At 43.1% G+C, this 21,078-nt stretch overlaps 1 protein-coding gene across 1 annotated transcript in view; it reads left to right on the top strand.

The window, feature by feature from the left end:
• LOC124775162 overlaps positions 1-21,078 on the top strand; it is a 190,968-nt gene that overhangs the window by 130,986 nt on the left and 38,904 nt on the right. Inside the window, exon 6 of the mRNA XM_047250004.1 lies at positions 3,411-3,567. Coding sequence (XP_047105960.1) covers positions 3,411-3,567 — 157 coding nt within the window. The remainder of the gene's footprint in view (positions 1-3,410; positions 3,568-21,078) is intronic.

Raw genomic sequence — 21,078 nt, forward strand, 5'->3', positions numbered from 1 at the left:
AGCGGATTTCTTTTAGTACTCATGTTAATAACTTCACACTTTTCATTATTCAGGGTCAACTGCCACTTTTCGTACCATACATATATCTTAACTAAATCATTTTGCAGTTTGTTTTGGTCATCTGATGACTTTACAAGACGGTAAATGACAGCATCATCTGAAAACAATCTGAGATGGCTACTGAGATTGTCTCCTATGTCGTTAATATAGATCAGGAACAATACAGGGCCTATAACACTTCCTTGGGAAACGCCGGATGTTATTTCTGTTTTACTCGATGACTTTCGGTCTATTACTACGAACTGTGACCTTTCTGACAGGAAATTACGAAGCCAGTCGCACAACTGAGGCGATATTTCATAGGCACGCAGTTTGGTTAGAAGACGCATGTCAGGATCGGTGTGGAAAGCCTTCTGGAAATCTAAACATATGGAACCAATTGGACATACCCTGTCGATAGCACTCATTACTTCATTAGTATAAAGAGCTAGTTGTGTTTCAAAAGAACGATATTTTCTAAATCCGTGCTGACTACGTGTCAATAAATCGTTTTCTTCGAGGTAACAGACTTTGAAAGCGGAATAATAGTTGGAGCTACACGCACAGGACATTCCATTTCGGGAATCGTTAGGGAATTCAGTGCTCCGAGATTCGCAGTATGAAGAGTGTGCCGAGAATTTCAAATTCCAGGCATTACGTCTCACTACAAATAACGCAGCGGCCGACGGCTTTCAGTTAACGACCGATAGCAACGGCGTTTGCGTAGAGTTGTCAGCGCTAATAGACAAGCAACTTGAGTGGAAAAACCGCAGAAATCAATGTCGGACGTACGACGGAGGTAACCATTAGGACAGTGAGGCGAAATTTGATGTTAATGGGCTATGGCATCAGAGGATCGAGGCGAGCGCCTTTGGTAACAGCAAGACATCGCCTGCGGCACCTCTCCTGAGCTCATATCGATTGGACGCTAGACGACTGGAAATCCGTGACCTGGTCAGATGAGTCCCAATACCAGTTCCTAAGAGTTGATGGTTAGGTTCAAGTGTGGCGCAGAAGCCATGGGCCGAAGTTGTCAACGAGGCAATGTGCATGCTGGTGGAGGTTCCGTAATGGTGGGGGCTCCGTTTACATGGAGTGGACTGGGTCCCCCGATTCAATTGAACCGATCATTGACTGGCAGTGGTTATGTTCGGCTGCTTGCAGACCATTTTCTGCCCTTGATGGACTTCATATTCGCAAACAACGTTGGAAGTTTTATGGGTGACAATGCGCCATATCACAGCGCCACAATTGTTCGCGATTGGTTAGAACATTCAGACCAGTTGGAGCGAATGATTTGGCCACCGAGGTCTCCTGACATAAATCCGTCGAAAATTTATGTGACATTATGGTGATGTCAGTTAGTGCACAAAAACCTGCACCGGCAACACTTTCGCAATCATGAACGGCTATAGACGGAGTTCAAATGGTGCAAATGGCTCTGAGCACTATGGGACTCAACTTCTGAGGTCATCAGTCCCCTAGAACTTAGAACTACTTAAACCTAACTAACCTAAGGACATCACATACATCCATGCCCTAGGCAGGATTCGAACCTGCGACCGTAGCGGTCGCGCGGTTCCAGACTGTAGCGCTTAGAACCGCTCGGCCACCTCGGCTGGCTATAGACGGAGTAAGGGGCAATATTTCTTCAGGAGACTTAAACAACTTGTTGAGTGCATGCCCCATTCCATGTCACGTTGCTGCAGTACACCGGGCAAGAAGAGGTCCACCATGATATTAGGGAGTATCCCATGACATTTGTCACATCAGTAAATATATAAGGAACTGGTATAGGCATGCTTGTTCAAATACACCGATATGTAAACAGGCAGAATACGGCACTGCGGTCGGCAACGGCTATATAAGACAAGTGTCTGGTGCAGTTGTTAGATCGGTTACTGCTCCTACAGTGGCAGGTTATCAAGATTTAAGTGAGTCTGGACATGATTTTAGTGTCGGCGCACGAGCGATAGGGCACAGCATCTCCGAAGTAGCGATGAAACGGGGATTTTTCCGTACGACCATTTCACGAGTGTACCGCGAATATCACGAATCCGGTAAAACATCAAATCTCCGACATCGCTGCGGCCGGAAAAAGTTCCTTCAAGAATGGCACCAACGGCGACTAGAGAGAATCGTTCAACGTGACAGAAGCGCAACCCCTCCGCTAATAGGTGCAGATTTCAGTGCTGGGCCATCAAAAAGTGTCAGCGTGTGAAATGTTCATCGAACATCATCGGTAAGGGCTTTCGGAGCCGAAGGCCCGCTGGTGTACCCTTGATGACTGCACCATACAAAGCTTTACGCCTCGCCTGTCAACACCTACATTGGACTGTTGATGATCAGAAACACGTTGCCTGGTAGTCTCTTTTCAAATTGTATCGAGGAGGCAATCTCATGACTCCATGGACCCTGCATATCAGTGGGGGACTGTTCGAGCTGGTGGAGGCTCTGTAATGTTGTGGGGCGTGTGCAGTTGGAGTGATATGAGACCCCCGACACGTCTAGGTACGACTCTGACAGGTGACACTTACGTAAGCATCGTGTCTGATCACCTGTATCCATTCATGTCCTTTGCGCATTCCGACGGGCAAATGCAGCGAACAATGCGACACCCCAATCGTCCAGAGGTGCTACAGTGTGGCTCCTGAAACACTCTTCTGAGTTTCACCACTTCCACTGACCACCAAACTCTTTAGACATGAACATTATTGAGCATACCTGGGATGCCTTGCAACGTGCTGTTCAGAAGAAATCTCCACTCCCTCGTACTCTTACAGATATATGGACAACCCTGCAAGATTCATGGTGTCAATTCCCTCCAGTACTACTTAGACATTAGTCGAGTCAATGCCACGTCTTGTTGTGGCACTTTCGCGTGCTCGCAGGGGCCTTATACGATATTAGGCAGGCGTATCAGTATCATATATATATATATATATATATATATATATATATATATATGTGTGTGTGTGTGTGTGTGTGTGTGTGTGTGTGTGTGTGTGTGTGTGTGTTCAAATGGCTCTGAGCACTATGGGACTTAACATCTAAGGTCATCAGTCCCCTAGAACTTAGAACTAATTGAACCTAACTAACCTAAGGACATCACACACATCCATGCCCGAGGCAGGATTCGAACCTGCGACCGTAGCAGTCGCGCGGTTCCGGAGACTGAGCGCCTAGAACCGCGAGACCACCGCGGCCGGCTATGTCTGTGTGTGTGTGTGTGTGTGTGTGTGTGTGTGTGTGTGTGTGTACGTCTGCAGTCTTTTGTTCAACTGACACGTTTCATATAATGTTTATGGTGAATATGATGTACAGAAGATGGGGCTAACTTAGTAACTAACAAGCCGCGCGCCGTTCCGCAGCGGGACGCCGGCGGTTCGTGACGCTGACGGAGGTGAGCCGCGCCTGGCAGCCAGACGTGTTCTTCAGCGAGGAGAAGCAGGGCCACGTGCACGACATCGTCACGCCCAACGTCTACATGCGCATCTCACCCGACGGCCTGGTGCGCTTCAGTGTCAGGTCAGCACTCACCGTGTTCTCATATCTTGTGCAATCTGTAGAAGCAAGTAATACAAATAAAACAATTTTCTGCATCAGTCACTTCTTTATTTTGACACTACGTATTTCGATGGCTCATACCATCATCTTCAGGTGACGACGTAAATATAATGTACTGTGGAGAACACATGAAACAGGCAGCAATATGCTTACTTTTTACGACTCTACCGCTCCTCAAAAGACGCAACATAACTTTCACTGCCCTTGGTCTGGTAATGTGAAAAGACGTCTGCACTCTTCTCCAAAAATGTAAATAAACAATTCTCCACTTGACTATGATGGTGTGAACCATCGAAACCCGTACTGGCAAAATAAACATGTGGCTGATGTAGAAGATTATTTGTATTCATCAACAAAATAGCCCCCATAAACATGTCCTTTACCGACGAAACTTTCACTAGCAAGGAAAGTGTGAGTAAATAAAACCCAGCAATAAAGCAAGCTAAACGAGGGAAAGTCATTAAGCTTTTAATTATCACCTCGAAAAAAAAATTGTTGAAATGGCTCTGAGCACTACGGGACTTAACATCTGAGGCCATCAGTCCCCTAAAACTTAGAACTACTTAAACCAAACTAACCTAAGGACATAAACACATCCATCCCCGAGGCAGGATTCGATCCTGCCACCGTAGCGGTCGCGCAGTTCCACACTGAAGTGCTTAGAACCGCTCGGCCACTCCGGATGGCTCACCTCCAAAACATCAAGCTACAACAGTGATATTTGGTGTTGGTGTTGGTCCTTCTTTATACGCTCACCCTTCAATGTAATATTTTTTTCGCAACGATTGATGACGGAGACTTTTGTTGTAGCGGTGTGTGTTTTCACTGTTCACGAAACGTACCACTTCGAAAGCCACCTTGTTATCCTTTTGGAAATGCCTGCTACGCAATGGTTTCTTCGTCCGAGGAAAGAACAAGAAGTCACTGGGTGCCATGTCAGGAGAATAAAGGAGATGAGATAAAATTTCATAGCCCAAAATCGCAGCATATCTGACTGTGGCTTGTGCAGACTGAGTTGGGGATTTGTCGTGGAGCAAAAACTGCCCCTCAGTTCTTCCTCCGACGGGTGTGAAAACGCATATGGACGAATAGCTGGTGACGTCACGGCATGGAATTCTACTGTCAATTACATTGCATGAAATAAAGAATCCGGCATATTTGTTTTTGCCTCGTGGAAAGGAGCGTGACCAGTGAGATTCGACGTCGTTCTGCGCCACAAGCAGAAAATAGGGGCCGCTATATTGTATGGGGTTAAACATCGTATTTGGTTCTTCATTGGTTTATCGGCGTCGCGTCGGTTAATGTCGTGGTAGTTGCACAATATTTCAACCAAACAGTTGCTCGTCGTCTACAGGTGCTTACTGACGTGTTGCGGTGGTGGCTCATCGGTACGTGCGCTGGCTGACTAGGGAAGCGCAGGCGCCAAGAGGTGGGGCTACAACGTCACCCCAGGCGAACAGTAGAGCAGGGCGACATCCAGTGCCCCTACTGGAGGAAAGGGCCACAGCCTTCGCATGGGCGACGCGGTAAAAGTGCGACCGCTAATCGCTGCCTAGGGCGCGAGAAGGCAGAGTGTTAGCGCTCAGTTTAACTGTCCGCATTCCGATTCTCCATCTGTGTTGCCTCGGAAGTTAAAATACTAAATCTGCATAATGTTTGTGTGTGATATTCAAACATTGAAAATGTTTTTATTATGAAGAAGAAACATTGTAAGGTGGTGGTGAGTGTTTCAAGCGATATATTTAACTCCTGTAAAGTGTTAAACAATTAATTCGATAGGGTAGTGCAAATAAGCTCTTTTCCTCTACTTTTGATATCGAAATTGCGGATCTCTCCCTTTGTCCCCAGCATAAGCCTATAGGAACACAGTATTCTCGGAAGAGATAAAAACCTCCCTCTACGTGGTTGGTGTCGTTCCGCTCCAGCATCGAGTCTTTTTTCCAGTAATTTGTTTGGAAGGGCTTGGGTGGGGGGGGGGGGGGGGGGGGGGGAAGGAGGCGAGTTGTAGGTGTGTGATGAGCTCTGGAAGTGGCCACTTGAGGGAGACAGAGACAGGAAGCAAGTCTGATGTTTCCTGATCAACAGAATGACTCCACTTGTGCCTTGTTTGGGACCACGCGATCAAAGAAGGCTGATTCCAGTCCATGGGTGGTGGATTTAGTATCATGATCTCTAATTTGGACATTGGGAGGTTTTTGTCCTTCGTGGTGGGGCCTCGACGAAAAACACACATGCAGGAGATTCCAAACGGTGGCTACTATACCACACTTCATTCTCTTTCTCGGTGCTTACAGTTATAATGTCATAGGAAGTGGGGGTAGGGCGTACGGATATGAGCTCTTACCAAGTGGAGGAGCCCTGTCCCTTGCAAACTGATTAAATAAAGAACAAGCAATAACATATTATTGACACTGAACTGAATTTCATGTCATGAGAGTGTTCCTCTCGTGCAGGGACTGCGTTTTTTTTCCCACCAGTTTTTTCTGGTAGGGTTGTGGGGAGGGAGGGGGCGACGGGTCGGGATATTATGTTGTTTGGTGGTTGCATCGTGCACTACTTCAGTCGTTCCTGCATGTCAAGGTGAGCACACACACTAAAATTTTCCAACCACACAACATTTGTAATCTGTGGCATTGTAATTACATAGTTAGGACATATGGTTGCTGAATGTGAGGTTTTCCGACTAAATAAAGAGATCCGACCCCCGAAATTGAAATTTTATAAATAAACAGTATATCGTCTGCTATGAAATTGACGTTGACTTTAGTTCCGTGTCATGAGATTCTTCTTCTCCAGCACAGACTGAGTCCTTTTCCTGACAATTGCCAGATGGGGGAGGGGAGGGGAGTGGCAGGTGGGGAAGGAGGTCTGGGGATTTCCCAGAGGGGTAGGCGTTAATTAATTGATAGATTCAATGAATTATTCAATTAATTTGTTATCAAAGTGGGCTTGTATCGGCGAGAGGAGGGGATGGGGTTGGGGTTTTCTGAGAGATGAGGGGGACGACTGATAGGAGGGTACAGGGGGTTCTCAGAAGGATAGATTATCCCCAGAGGGTCATAAATCAACCCCTATGAGACCATAAACCAATTAGCATAACAGTAAATTTTGCCCCTGTATGTATGCTACTCCTAAATGTAAGCAACACACACTAACAAAATGTGCTCTTTCTCTCCTTACTCCCCTACTTACATTTTCAGAAATTTCTTCCTTAAACTGAGACCTATGTTTGATATCAGTAGACTTATTTTGGCCAGGAATGCCTTCTTTGTCTGTAGCAGTCTCCTTTATACGGTATATCCCCGCTGCCTTGTCCATCATATGTTACAAGGAGCAATCGAAAAGTTTCTGCTCGAATACTTAAACATATTGTTTATTAATTTTCTTTCCCTATAGCTTACACCAATTTTTGTGAGAATTTAGAATGTCTTACGCCATTTTACAATTCCAAATCCTTTCTCTAGGTCGACAGATTATGAATATGTCTTGATCTTTATTAAATCTAGCTTCCATTGTCAAGTATTACAACAGAACTGCTTCTATCTTTCCCAAAGCCAAATTCATCGTTCTCTAACAGACCCTCAATTTTCTTTTCCGTTTTTCTGTACATTTCTCTTCTCAGTAACTGGGCTATTAAACTGATTGTGCGATAGTTCTCACACTTATCTGCCCTTGCTATCTTTGTAATGATGGGTATGTTATTTTTGTGAAAATCTGGTGGTATGTTCCCAGACCCATAGATTCAGCAATCCATCCTGAATAGTCATTTCGCTGTCACATACCCCAATGATTTTAGAATTCAGAAGAATGTTATCTGCTCCTTCCGTCTGATCTATTGCAAGTCTTCCAAAGTTCTTTTCAACTCTAATATTGGATCCCCTATGTTTTTTCATATAGACCCACAATTCTTCTTCTATCATGTCGTTAGCCAGTTCCTCTCCCTCATACAAGCCTTCAATGTTCTCTTTCCATCCATCTGCTCTGTCCTTTGGGTTTAAAACTGAAATTTCTCTTGCATTCTTGTTATTGAAGTCTTTGCTTTTAACTTCATGGAAGGTGTTTTTGATTTTCCTGTATGCTTAACCAGTCCTTCCGATTACAATTTCTTTTTCGATTTCTTCGCGTTTTTTTCTGTAGCCGTTTCGTTTTGGTTTCCCTGCACTTTCTATTTATTTCATTCCTATTTAACTTATATTGTTGTTTTCCTTTATTTGTCTAACGGTTTTCGTACTTTCTTCTTTCACCGATCAATTGAAGCATTTCTTCTTCGCAGTTACGTACCTGGTACCTATATCAGTCTCTCCGTCTTCTGTGAGTGCCTATTTTAGAGATGGTCATTCCTCTTCAATGAATTTACTGTTGTGTTATTCATTACCACAATATATGCGGTCCTAGAGAACTTTAAATACACCCCATCATTCCTCAGTATCACAGTATCCACGTCTTTCAGTATTGATTCTTTCTCAAGTTTCTCTTAAACTTCAGTCTAATCTTCATTATCATTAAATTGTGGCCTGTGTCCATCTATTCCTGGACGTGCCTTCCAACCGAATGCTTGGTTTCGGGGCCTCTGATCGTGATCAAATCTACTTGTAATTTGTGAAGATTTCCATTTGTTTTGAGCGGACCTGTATTTACTCTGTGGAGAACGAGGTTGTGAATAGCTTAGACAAACATTCTGTTATACGCAGAACGGTCGCTTGGGAAATCCTGGTTTAGGTTTCAGTGTGTTACAAAATTCTGGTGAGGGACAGTGAACATGAAAGCACTTGAGAGTACAAATTTTAAGCCACGAGCTCTCTACCTGACTTAGAAAAATATCGTGGTAGGTCCATCACAAATATTGCAGGACATGATGTCTGTGTGTGTAAATGAAACCGAGGTATCTCCAGTTCGGAAAGTTGAAAGGGATGCTATTGCACCGGACGTGCTGCGGTATGCCACTAGGTATGGTCACAATGCTTAAATATTGCCGCAGATAAGTATATAAGCTAGGCCGGCCCATGATGCTTAGCCAGCAGGCACCGGCAGGTCTCAACACGGAACTCGGCCAAAAGCGATTGAGTTGGCATTTTCACTAATTGGTATCCATAAACATTAAATTCACACTCCACAGTGTGAACTTATTAATTTTCAATATAATTATAGTGTTAGCTGTCATTTTGATCAGTGTTTGAGCACGACTAATCATGATACTATTTTAATTAGTGTTGGCCGATTGGTACAAAAGTTCTTTACAATTGTTATGCGGTGCACATCACTAGCACAGAGTGGAATGACAGTGAAGAGACGAAAATGGCAGCCAACAGGAAGAAAGTCTGGAAGAATGGGGGCAAAGAATACTAATCCGTGTTGAGTATGAAGAAGAGAACTTTATGCTAATGTCGACAAGGTGAAAAGCTCTGTCCCCAAGACGCAAGTTGGTAATGTTAGCGTGACTGATTTTTGGGCAGCAATTGGCCTTATAGTGCTCCTCTTTGGACTCTGTTTTTTGCTAGACAGTTCACGTCGTGACACAATATTTCCTTAATTGGGAACATACGGGAACTTCGAAGTGTTCACAGGGAAGTGTGCTGCTACACGTTGTGGAATTAACTGTTTGATCAGTTATCCACGAATTACAAGAAATACTTTGGGTCTCCTTATAATGTGTTTGCCTTGCTGTAGAATTACAGGTATAAGTAGTGCCAATACAGCTGTTATGATTTATTGAATAAAGAACTGAACTTCAAAGGTATACCCCGTGTAGCGTAGCTCAGTATAAACAGATCTGTCCCGGCGTAACATCAACATCGACCTGGAAAGAAACAGCCGAGAAGTATGACGACCAGGACCGCACCACGCCAGGCGCAGCCACTATACGAAGAGAATACAAGCGGCGCTCCAGCTAGCCTCGGCCACACTAGGAGAGCCGCACTAGAAGACGAGCGGGGTTCCAAACGATTTAGCCGTGATTTGTGATCCATATTAATTGCTTGCATGGATATTGTATACATCGAAGGACATTGATTATTAGCATGTCGCCAATTGCTTGTGACACCTCATTGTAAAAAGGCAAAGTTATGTATTGTCTATTTAACATATTGTAATAAAGCCCATTAATAAGATTTGGTTGGATTGTTGTTTAGCTATCCGAGAAAGCAGCTTCCTAGGCACCCTATATTACACGGGTGGTCAGGATCCCACATTGGCGACGAGGATGGGATTCGAACCCACGAGTGCAATTTCTTCAGTGATACGCCAGTGGAACAAACTTTTTGTTCATTTGCTTCTTTTTGGGAAACGTGCGAAGATGCAGTTGGACACTGGTGCCTCTGTGACTTTGCCAAATCGTCACACATGTGAAATGTTAGGCTCTCCACGCCTCTTTAAAACTAGCACGTAATTGACGGCTTATAATGGACAAGACATTCCCGTCCTCGGAAAATATACTTTGCCTGCCTAGACAGCAAACAGCGACTTTCACGGTACTACAATCACGCGATTGTGCGAACATATTTAGTCTTGATTCATTTGATTTGTTTGGCTTTAACATTCACGACAATAAGTTGTCAGTGTCTGCATTCCACGCAAAAGACAGTGTGGCTAGCTTGCTGAAAGAATTCCCGGAACTCTTTTCTAAAGGTTTAGGCAAGGCTAACAATTTTGTTGCACATATTAATCTGAAAGACAATGCTCAGCCGAAATTTTGTCGGGTCCGAACTGTTCTTATTGCATTACGGGACCAAGTCGCTGCTGAATTTAAATATTTGCAAGATAGCGGAGCTATTGTGCCCAAACAAGCTAGTCAATGGGCAAGTCCAATGGTTTTTCTTCCCAAAGCTTCAGGTCACATTCGTCTCTGTGTTGATTTTGTCTACAGTCAACCCACAAACTGTGATTGATAATTATCCATTGGCACGCCCAGAGCATCTCATGAACACATTAGACGCTGGTCGCTACTTTTCAAAAATTAATTTGCGAGACGCGTATCTTCAAATCCCACCCGATGACGGATCTCAAAAAGTGTATATAGCGAATACTCATTTGGGCTTGTTTAAATATTTTCGTTTGCCTTTTGACAGTGCTTCCGCAGCCGGCATTGTCAAACGGTATTTGGAACAGCTGACCGCTCAAGTTCCCAACTGTTCAAACTATTTGGACGATGTTGTAGCAGGTCGTACACCTCAAGAACACACTGCAATTTTGTTTGCTTTTTTTCGTATCTTATCTGGGTCAGGACACCACAAAATCTAGCTACAATAATTCATTCATATTGCAGTTAACAAATTTACAAAGAAACATGTTAACCTTTAATCTTATTAGAAACAAGAACTGTTCTGTAGAGTAGTCTGATTAGTCTCTAGTCTACAAGAGACGGGCCAACATCAAATCAGGTTAATCCATTCATGCATTTACGTTCCCCTCAGGGTGGTAGCTTGCGATGTTCCCATGTCTCTAGTATGCAAAGTCTAAAATAAAACAGAATCTTGGAAGACGTGACAACAGCCAAACGCCGTCCTCCTACTTGCATACAACGGAATGGCTGATATCCAATCAAAGAAATCCGTTCACTTCTCGCCGCTAATTTTGAGTCTCATTTACTTTTAATTTGAATATTACTAGGATTCTTTGATGTATCAGTCACAGCTCCAGGACTGACTTCAGCTTGTCTAGTACTACTTCACCTGTCATTTCATAACTAAATGCTAACTTAATACGTAGCGTGCTCCTGATTCGCTGCTGGATTTGGCGCTCACGCGTTGACGGACAGAGCTGGTCGACTGACGTTAGCAAACCTTGTCCTTCCTTGAAGGGCCGAGTTCTCTGTGTATACGTTATAGTGCGGGTCTTCCTACCATAGAAAAATGACTGCCAGCTGGCTTCGTATGATCCTCAGCAAAAGCTGGGCGCAGGTGTTCTTTACAATGATCTGCGAAAATTAAATATAAATATAAAGGGCAGTCAAACAAAAATAAGGCTGGTGGAAAAATAATTGGCAAGACGCGAGTACGACTAGCACGCTGAATGTTCCGAACAGGCTAAATTATGTGTACAGACATTTCATCGATTTCGGGAATCGAGAAGCTCGACTACTTTTACCTACTATGGGCACTGATATTGGCAAGATATCGGTCCTAGGGATTCCAAGACTTTCGACAATGTTTTAATTTCATGTCTGAAGTCGGATAACAAATAACAAAAGAAATTTTTATGTCGTGTGTTACAAGGTAACAATTTTCTGATTTTCTTCCTTTACTTGAGCTGTGAAACCTTTCTTCTTGCCGAATTTAATGATTCTACGTCAAGGGGGAGTACACTATACGTTTTGACGAGTGACTTTGCTACTATCAAAATATGTGACATAAATGCCCGTATCTTTTGACAGAATTGACTTAGAGCCTTCATACTTTTACACCACCAAAGGACTATAGGTATCAGAATGTAGCATACATTTCAACTGTACCTGGTCCTGAAAGAACAGGGACTTTACAGTCGGATGTGCAGACACACAGTCTGATAACAATGACAACGTTTCTTCGTGTGTTAAAACACAAATTCATAATTTTTGGATTTTTTCTGTAGTTTTACAGTAAAACCTTTCTTCTTGTCAAATTTGATGAGCCTAGACGAACAGGAAGATACTGATGAGTGAATTTGCGAGTACCAAAATATATGACATAAATGGCGGTATGTTTTGACAGTATTGAGTTAAAGGCTAACGTTTATTACACCGCCAAGGAACTATAGACTTTAATATGAGACATGAATTTCAACTAGATACGTCCAGCATCGCCTGAGAAAAAGGGGTCTTAACAGACGGACGGGTAGACAGACAGTCTGCTAACAAACGATAATTTTTTGTTTCGTATAATTACAAAATGAACAATGTTCGTATTTGTTCCTTTGGTTGTAGTGGGATGCTTTGATTCTTATCAGTCAGGTTCCTCTCAGAGTATGCTGATAACATAGCTCCATATTTAGCAATTATATACAACCCCTCGCTCACAGAAAGATCCGTACCTAAAGACTGGAAAATTGCGCAAGTTACTCCAATACCCGAAAAGGGAAGTAGGATTAATCCGCTGAATTACATGCCTATATCACTAACGTCGATTTGCAGTAGGGTTTTGGAACATATACTGTATTCGAACATTATGAAGTACCTCGAAGAAAACAATTTATTGACACATAGTCAGCACGGTTTCAGAAAATATCGTTCTTGTGAAACACAACTACCTCTTTATACTCATGAAACAATGAGTGCTATCGACAGGGGATGTCAAATTGATTCCATATTTTTAGGCTTCCAGAAGATTTTCGACACCGTTCCTCACAAGCGTCTTCTAACCAAACTCCGTGCCTACGGAATATCGCCTCAGTTGCGCGACTGGATTCGTGATTTCCTGTCAGAAAGGTCGCAGTTCATACTAATAGACGGAAAGTGATCGAGTAAAACAGAAACGGCTTTCCCCAAGGAAGTGTTTTAGGCCCTCTGTTGTTTCTGATCTATGTTAACGACATAGAAGACAATCTCAGTAGCTGTCTTAGATTGTTTGCAGATGATACTGTCATTTGGCATCTTGTAAAGTCATCAGATAACCAATACGAATTGGAAAATGATTTAGATACGATATCTGTATGGTGCAAAAAGTGGCAATTGACCCTGAATAAAGAAAAGTGTGAAGTTATTCACATGAGTACTAAAAGAAATCCGCTAAATTTAGGTTGCGCGATAAGTCACACAAATCTGAAAGTTGTAAATTCAACTAAATACTTAGGGATTACAGTTACAAATAACCTAAATTGGAACGATCACATAGATAACATTGTGGGTAGAGCAAACCAAAGACTGGGATTCATTGGCAGAACACTTAGAAGGTACAACAGGTCTATTAAAGAGACTGCTTACACCACGCTTGTCCGCCCTATTCTGGGGTATTGCTGTGCGGTGTGGGATCCGTATCAGATGGGACTGATAGACGACATCGAAAAAGTACAAAGAAGGGCAGCTCGTCTTGTATTTTCGCGAAGTAGGGGAGATAGTGCCACAAACATGATACGTGAATTGGAGTGTCAATCATTAAAACAAAGGCGTTTTTCGTTGCGACGGGATCTTCTCATGAAATTTAAATCACCAGTTTTCTCCTCCGATTGCGAAAACATTCTGTTAGCACCCACCTACATAGGGAGAAATGATCATCACGATAAAATAAGAGAAATCAGGGATCGCACAGAAAAATTTAAGTGCTCGATTTTCCCGCGTGCCGTTCGAGAGTGGAACGGTAGAGAGACAGCTTGGAGGTGGTTCATTGAACCCTCTGCCAGGCACTTTATTGTGAATAGCAGAGTAATCACGTAGATGTAGATGTAGGTGTTATCACGTTTCATGATTATAGGTCAACGAGAAGAACCCTGTAGGTTTTGATGAGTGAGTTTGCGAATGTCAAAATATGCGCATCTTATTGTTCACCGATTCGGAAGCTTCACCTTCTTAAATCGCCAAAGGACCATAGACATTAATACGTGACACACATTTCAGTTTGATACATCTACCCGTCCCTGAGAATTCTGAACCGTCGGACAGACAGACAGTGAAACAGACAGACAGACGGACAAAGAATTGATCTTATAGGGGTTCCTTTTTTACCGACTGAGGTACGGAAAGCTAAAACGTAAGTAAACTGTTTATTATTTGTAAAGTAATCGCCGTAATTTTTAATACATTTAACCCACTGTGAGACAAGCCGACCAATACCTTCATGGGAAAATTTCTGTGGTTACCTACGGAACCACGATTCTACCCAGGGGAGCACCTCACCCACGACCACGAATGTATTTCTTAAGGCTCCAGAAATATGGAAATTGCATGGGAGGGAGATCGTGATTTCATGGGAAATGTGTAAGTGCTTCACGGGGAGCTTATGCAGCGTTGTCGAAACAACCCTCACAATAAGAGGCGGGCTCACATGTTGCCAAGTTTGTTTCGAGTACGCTGCATAAGCTCCCCGGGAAGCCCTTACACATCCTTACACAGTTATGGAGATTATTTTTAAAATAATAAACCGTTTACTTACTTTTTAGTGTTCCGCACCTCAGGTGGTAAGAACGGAGCAATCACAGGATCACTTTGTTGTCCATGTGTCTGTCTATCTATTTGACTGTAAGAACCTGTTTTCAAAATTGTTCAAATGACTCTAACCACTATGGGACTTAACATCTGAGGCCATCAGTCCCCTAGACTTAGAATTACTTAAACCCAACCAACCTAAGGACATCACACACATCCATGCCGGAGGCAGGATTCGAACCTGCGACCATAGCAGCAGCGCGGTTCCGGACTGAAGAAAAAACCCTTTTTCTCATGCAAGGCCGGACGTATCATGTCACTTACTAAGGTCTACTGTCCGTTAACGGTGTAACATATTGAAGCTTCTAAGTCAATGCAATCAAAATATATTTTGATACTCGCAAATTCACTCATCAAAACTTATAGGATACTCTCTGTTGGTTGAGAATCATGGAATCTGGCAAGATGCAACGTTTCACTGTACACGTACAGAAAAAAAAAATCTGAAAATTGCTAATTTGTAATTATACCACAGGAAAATAATATTTCTTTTGTCATTTGTTCTCCGACTTCAAACTTGAAATTAAAATATTCTCGAAAGTCTTGAAAGCCCTGTGATTGATATCTTGCGACTATCAATGTGGAAAACGCAGAAATCGTCGAGATTGTCGCCTCCTGGATTGGATGACCTATGTGCATACGTAATTAAGTGTGTACGAAACCCTAAGTGCCCGAGTTCTACTCGCTCCTAGCCAGTTTCTTTTTTATCAGCTTTATTTTTATTTGACTGCGTCTTAAAACTCTGCTTTCGCCTCTTAATGCGCTCACGCTACAGCCAAATAAAGCGCACATCTCCTTGTTCTCTTGCAGAGGGATTGAGAGAAAACAGGAGGGGAGACGGGGTGGCATAAGCAAGTGATCGGGAAACGATATAGATAATCAGTTTTTGGTATCATAAAGTAAACCATACAGAACTTACGAACAAATTACCTTTATTGACCTTCATCGGGCACAATGTACCTTTGGTTCAGCTTAAACTATCAGTGAAGTTTTCGTTTAGAATCGGTGCTGATTTTACACTTTCGGATGTGTGGTAAGTCGGCTAGATACGTGGTTTCCAGGACTCCTTTGATGAAAAACCGTGAAGTACGTGGATGCTCGTGAACAAAGGTATCAAAGGTTATAATGCTAGGCACTGGATAAATATTCTTTTCTTTTATTTCGGATCGTCATTGTTCTGAGTGGTATCTTGAGATTCACCACTAATTCCTCACTTGTGAAGGTCTCTTCATCTCAAAGTAGATATATTGTACAATATATATTGTACTCTCTGCCTTTCCCTACCATTTCTGTCCTCTATGGCTCTCTCTAGTGCCATAGAAGGCATTTTTCCTTCCTCTCTTGCTTTTTATGTATTCCGTTCGTGGCTGATCCTGTGGTCAACTTCGTAATTTCTCCTATTTTAATCAGTTCACATATTTTTCAGAATCTTTCATTAGCGCCATGTCTCAAACCCTTCTATTCTCTTCATTTACGGTGTTCATTTCCATATAATTCTGTACCCCACAAGTACAATCTCAGCGATTTCTTTCTCCAGTTAAGGCTTATGTTTGGCACTAGTACACATCTTTTTGTGAGCAGTGCTCTCTTTGCCTGTGCCACAAACGGTGTAAAAAGATCTAGTACACGCCTAGAAAACAGACTCCCAAAGCGAAACAGAAGAAACCTACGTTAGGCGCTGCACGCATCTTCCAGCTTTTACCCATGCACGGGGCCCTCCTGCACGGCCCTCTTACCCACGGCGATGGATTTCAGACGACTGAATGGCTCGTGACGCAACACCGAAATAGCGGGAACCACGGAAGCAGGCCATGGAAGAAAACTAGTCTACACCAGCGCCATGGATATAGAAATCGCACTTTCTTTTAGATCGTACAAAAATGATAATTTTATTCTGTATTTTAATTTTGACAAGTAAAGATTTTAACCTTGACATTTACAGATTTTAATAAATTATTTTTAGAGATAAAAGTAAATTACAAAAATCTACTTAATACAGTATGGGCATATGCAATGTATCAAATGTACCAGACGCCACCTGTCGGTAATAGTTTTATAATTAATATGAATGACGTTCATTCTGCCAACCAATTTTATGTGACGCAGCATGTGAAGGTTGCTGTGTGTGGACGGGTTACTCCTGTAACGGAAATTGCCGGTACGATCTGGTACATTTAGTAAATCAGTATCATTATCGTTTCAGATCTGAAGATGGTTCTAGGGGAACCGAAACCGGTCATATGAATAAGCATTTTTGCAATCAAGACGGATTATAAGTAACATTGAATGTGTGACACTGCAGCGCAGTTCCACCAGGCGGCTGGATAGGGTAGTAAGCAGGGGACATGCCGATACAAGGGGAAACGTCTTTGGAGATTTCATACCGGGTACTCAGGTGGACAGTTACAATGCCTTGCAGACAGGCGCGTGAACAATAAACGCAGATGTTAGCATTTGAAAGAGGACATGTAGTTGGACTCTAAGAAGGCGATCGGAGTAATCGGCGAATCGCTCGACTTTTGAATAGGACCGATGCCACTATACAACGAAGTTGGTACGAATGGGTGAACATGAACGAACACATCGTTAAGAAGGAAACAATCGACCTGAAGAGAAGACAGAACGAGAGCATCGAGAAGCCCTCAGAGCCGTAGATTCATCATTATGATCGATCCGACGTGTAACAGGTGCTTCAGTGAGCACAAGGACCATTGATGGACTGTTCACTGAAAGTGGGCTGAGCTCCAAGCGCCCCTTGCGCCGACTTATATTGACCTCTGTACACCAACAATCCCGTTTGCAGTGGTGTCGAGCACATTCGGCCTGGAATCTCATTGACTGGACTAGAATTGCCTTCGGTGATGAGTCACGCTTCGAACTGAGCCAGAATGACCAACAAAGTGTCTGGAGACGCCCTGGACAGCGATGGGATACAAACCTAACTTTCGTCCGTCATATGCTCCGCACAACAAGTGATATTCTGGGGCGCCAGCTCATTTTACAGCAGGACCCCTTTGGTTGCCAGTCCCGAACCGCTCTGCTGCTACGGTAGCAGGTTCGAATCCTGCTTCAGGCATGGATGTGTGTGATGTCCTTAGGTTAGTTAGGTTTAAGTAGTTCTAAGTCTAGGGGACTGATGACCTCAGATGCTAAGTCCCATAGTGCTCAGAGCCATTTGAACCCTTTGGTTGTCATCCGCGGCGCCCTTGCAACACAGCGGCACTTCGACGATGTTCTAGGCCCCGCTCAGTTGCCCTTCACGGCAAACCATCCTGGGCTTGTATTTTAGCAAGATAATGCCCGCCGTCACGCGGCGAGAGTTTCTACTAAACTGTCTTCTTGCTTTCCAAATACCACCTTAGCTAACAAGATCGCCGGATCTCTCCTCGGTCGAGAATATTTGGAGCATTAAGTGTTCTCCAATCGTTTCGGTATTTTGACGATCTAATGCGCCAATTAGAAGGAATTAGGCACGCTATCCTTCAGGAGGGTGTCTAACAAATCTGTCATCAATGGCAAGCCGAATATTTGTTTGCATAAGGGCCAGAGGTGGAACAACGCGTTATTAATTTGCTCAATTTGTCAAGTTCTTTCTTTTGAATAAATCATCCAATTTTTCTGAAACTATGATCATTTGTTTGTCTGCACAGGTACATCCCATCCATCACGTCTACCGATTTCTGTTGATTCCTTCGCGGTGCGTAGGTCTTTATATATATACAGTGTACTTTACACGTAACATCGCATAAACACTCCCTGGTAGCTTATGATGAAACAATTTGCTTGAAATATTGATACTATGATCGACGTAACAGCGATTATATTGGTAAAGTTGTAGGTGACTAGAAACTTTACGCTTCTGATTAGAAACGTGTGTTATAACACATCACTAAAGCGTATAATGTTTTCAGTTTGTTGTAACCTCCCCATATCAATAAAGAAATATAAACTAATCATGTGTAACCTTCCCGAACAGAAAATAAAAATAATTAAATTTGGATAATTAAATGCTGACGTTTGAAAACTGATAAAGCTTAACTCATGATAAACTGATACATTTTGACGTAAGCAGTACTACACCATGGCCCTGTGAAATCAATCTGAATCTGTCCGTGAGAAATAAACTGAAAAATTCTTAAGTCGTGATGGTGTCACCGGATAACGCTGTCTATATATCTGCTCGTAAATGACACAGCTTAGTGCAATGCTGGCCTATCTACTAATATTGGATAACATTTGTCTGAGATCGGAATTATTAGAAAAACTGACTTTACTTAGTGACACAGCTGCACAGCTGGTCGTCTGATTACTAAAGAGCACATGACTATGATCTGACAAAAATTCTGGAATATTTTAATTTACACTACTGGCCATTAAAATTGCTACACCACGAATATGACGTGCTACAGACGCGAAATTTAACCGAAAGGAAGAAGAAGCTGTGATATGCAAATTATTAGCTTCTCAGAGCATTCACACAAGGTTGGCGCCGGTGGCGACACCTACAACGTGCTGACATGAGCAAAGTTTCCAACCGATTTCTCATACACAAACAGCAGTTGACCGGCGTTGCCTGGTGAAACGTTGTTGTGATGCCTCGTATAAGGAGGAGAAATGCGTAACAATACGTTTCCGACTTCGATAAAGGTCGAATTGTAGCCTATCGCGATTGCGGTTTATCGTATCGTGACATTGCTGCTCGCGTTGGTCGAGATCCAATGACTGTTAGCAGAATATGGAATTGGTGGGTTCAGGAGGGTACTACGGAATGCCGTGCTGGATCCCAACGGCCTCGTATCACTAGCAGTAGAGATGACAGGCATCTTATCCGCATGGATGTAACGGATCGTGCAGCCACGTCTCGATCCCTGACTCAACAGATGGGGACAGTGCAAGACAACAACCATCTGCACTCACAGCTCGACGACGTTTGCAGCAGCAGGGACTATCAGCTCGGAGACCATGGCTGCGGTTACCCTTGACGCTGCATCACAGACAGGAGCGACTGCGATGGTGTACTCAGCGACGGACCTGGGTGCACGAATGGCAAAACGTCGTTTTTTTCGGATGAAACCAGGTTCTGTTTACAGCATCATGATGGTCGCATCCATGTTTGGTGACATCGCGGTGAACGCACATTGGAAGCGTGTATTCGTCATCGCCATACTGGCGTATCACCTGGCGTGATGGTATGGGGTGCCATTGGTTACACGTCTCGGACACCTCTTGTTCGCATTGACGGCACTTTGAACAGTGGACGTTACATTTCAGATGTGTTACGACCCGTGGCTCTACCGTTCATTCGATCCGTGCGAAACCCTACATTTCAGTAGGATAATGCACGACCGCATGTTGCAAGTCCTGTACGGGCCTTTCTGGATACAGAAAATGTTCGACTGCTGTCCTGGCCAGCACATTCTCCAGATCTCTCACCAACTGAAAACGTCTGGTCAATGGTGGCCGAGCAACTGGCTCGTCACAATAAGCCAGTCACTACTCTTGATGAACTGTGGTATCGTGTTGAAGCTGCATGGGCAGCACACCACCCAAGTTCTGTTTGACTCAATGCCCAGGCGTATCAAGGCCGTTATTACGGCCAGAGATGGTTGTTCTGGGTACTGATTTCTCAGGATCTATGCACCCAAATTGCGTGAAAATGTAATCACATGTCAGTTCTAGTATAATATATTTGTCCAATGAATACCCGTTTATCATCTGCATTTCTTCTTGGTGTAGCAATTTTAATGGCCAGTAGTGTAGATAAATTACTGGATCGGGGCTGGCATTGACTTAAGAGGGAATTATACTTCTGTAGTTGACTGGTAAAAACAATTATATTCTGAAAATTTTTTACGTCATTGATAAAGATCTACAACCCATTACACGGGAAAATTGAATAAATTACAAATCTGGGTCAACTGATGCTGACGAATCACAAAAGAAAAGATTGAAACAAATTCAAATTAACATCTCAAACAAGTGACTTAACTACGCGCATGCCAATAAAAATAATAAAATTTACCATACAATAGATGGTTGACTTAATTACAGTGTTGATTTTTCATTATATTAACAATTATTCATTTGTCCATCATCGTCTCATTCCTTGGTATCATTTAGCTCTGCGGATGATCACAATTATTATTCAGTTCCATATAATAAAATTTTACAATTTGTTCTGCTCTGTGACTTTAACAACTACTAACTGTATACTGCGCTGTACCAGCGACAGAGTACAACTACACTGTAGCTGCGAGCGACTGCAACTACGGCAGAGACTGCTCTGACCTGCGACTCTACTGCAGCTCTCTTTTGACAGGGGCAAAGATATTTTACGTCTCGGGCAGCGCCTGTGAATTGTC

This window comes from Schistocerca piceifrons, chromosome 1 (genome assembly GCF_021461385.2).
Source record: "Schistocerca piceifrons isolate TAMUIC-IGC-003096 chromosome 1, iqSchPice1.1, whole genome shotgun sequence".
Lineage (NCBI taxonomy): Eukaryota > Metazoa > Arthropoda > Insecta > Orthoptera > Acrididae > Schistocerca > Schistocerca piceifrons.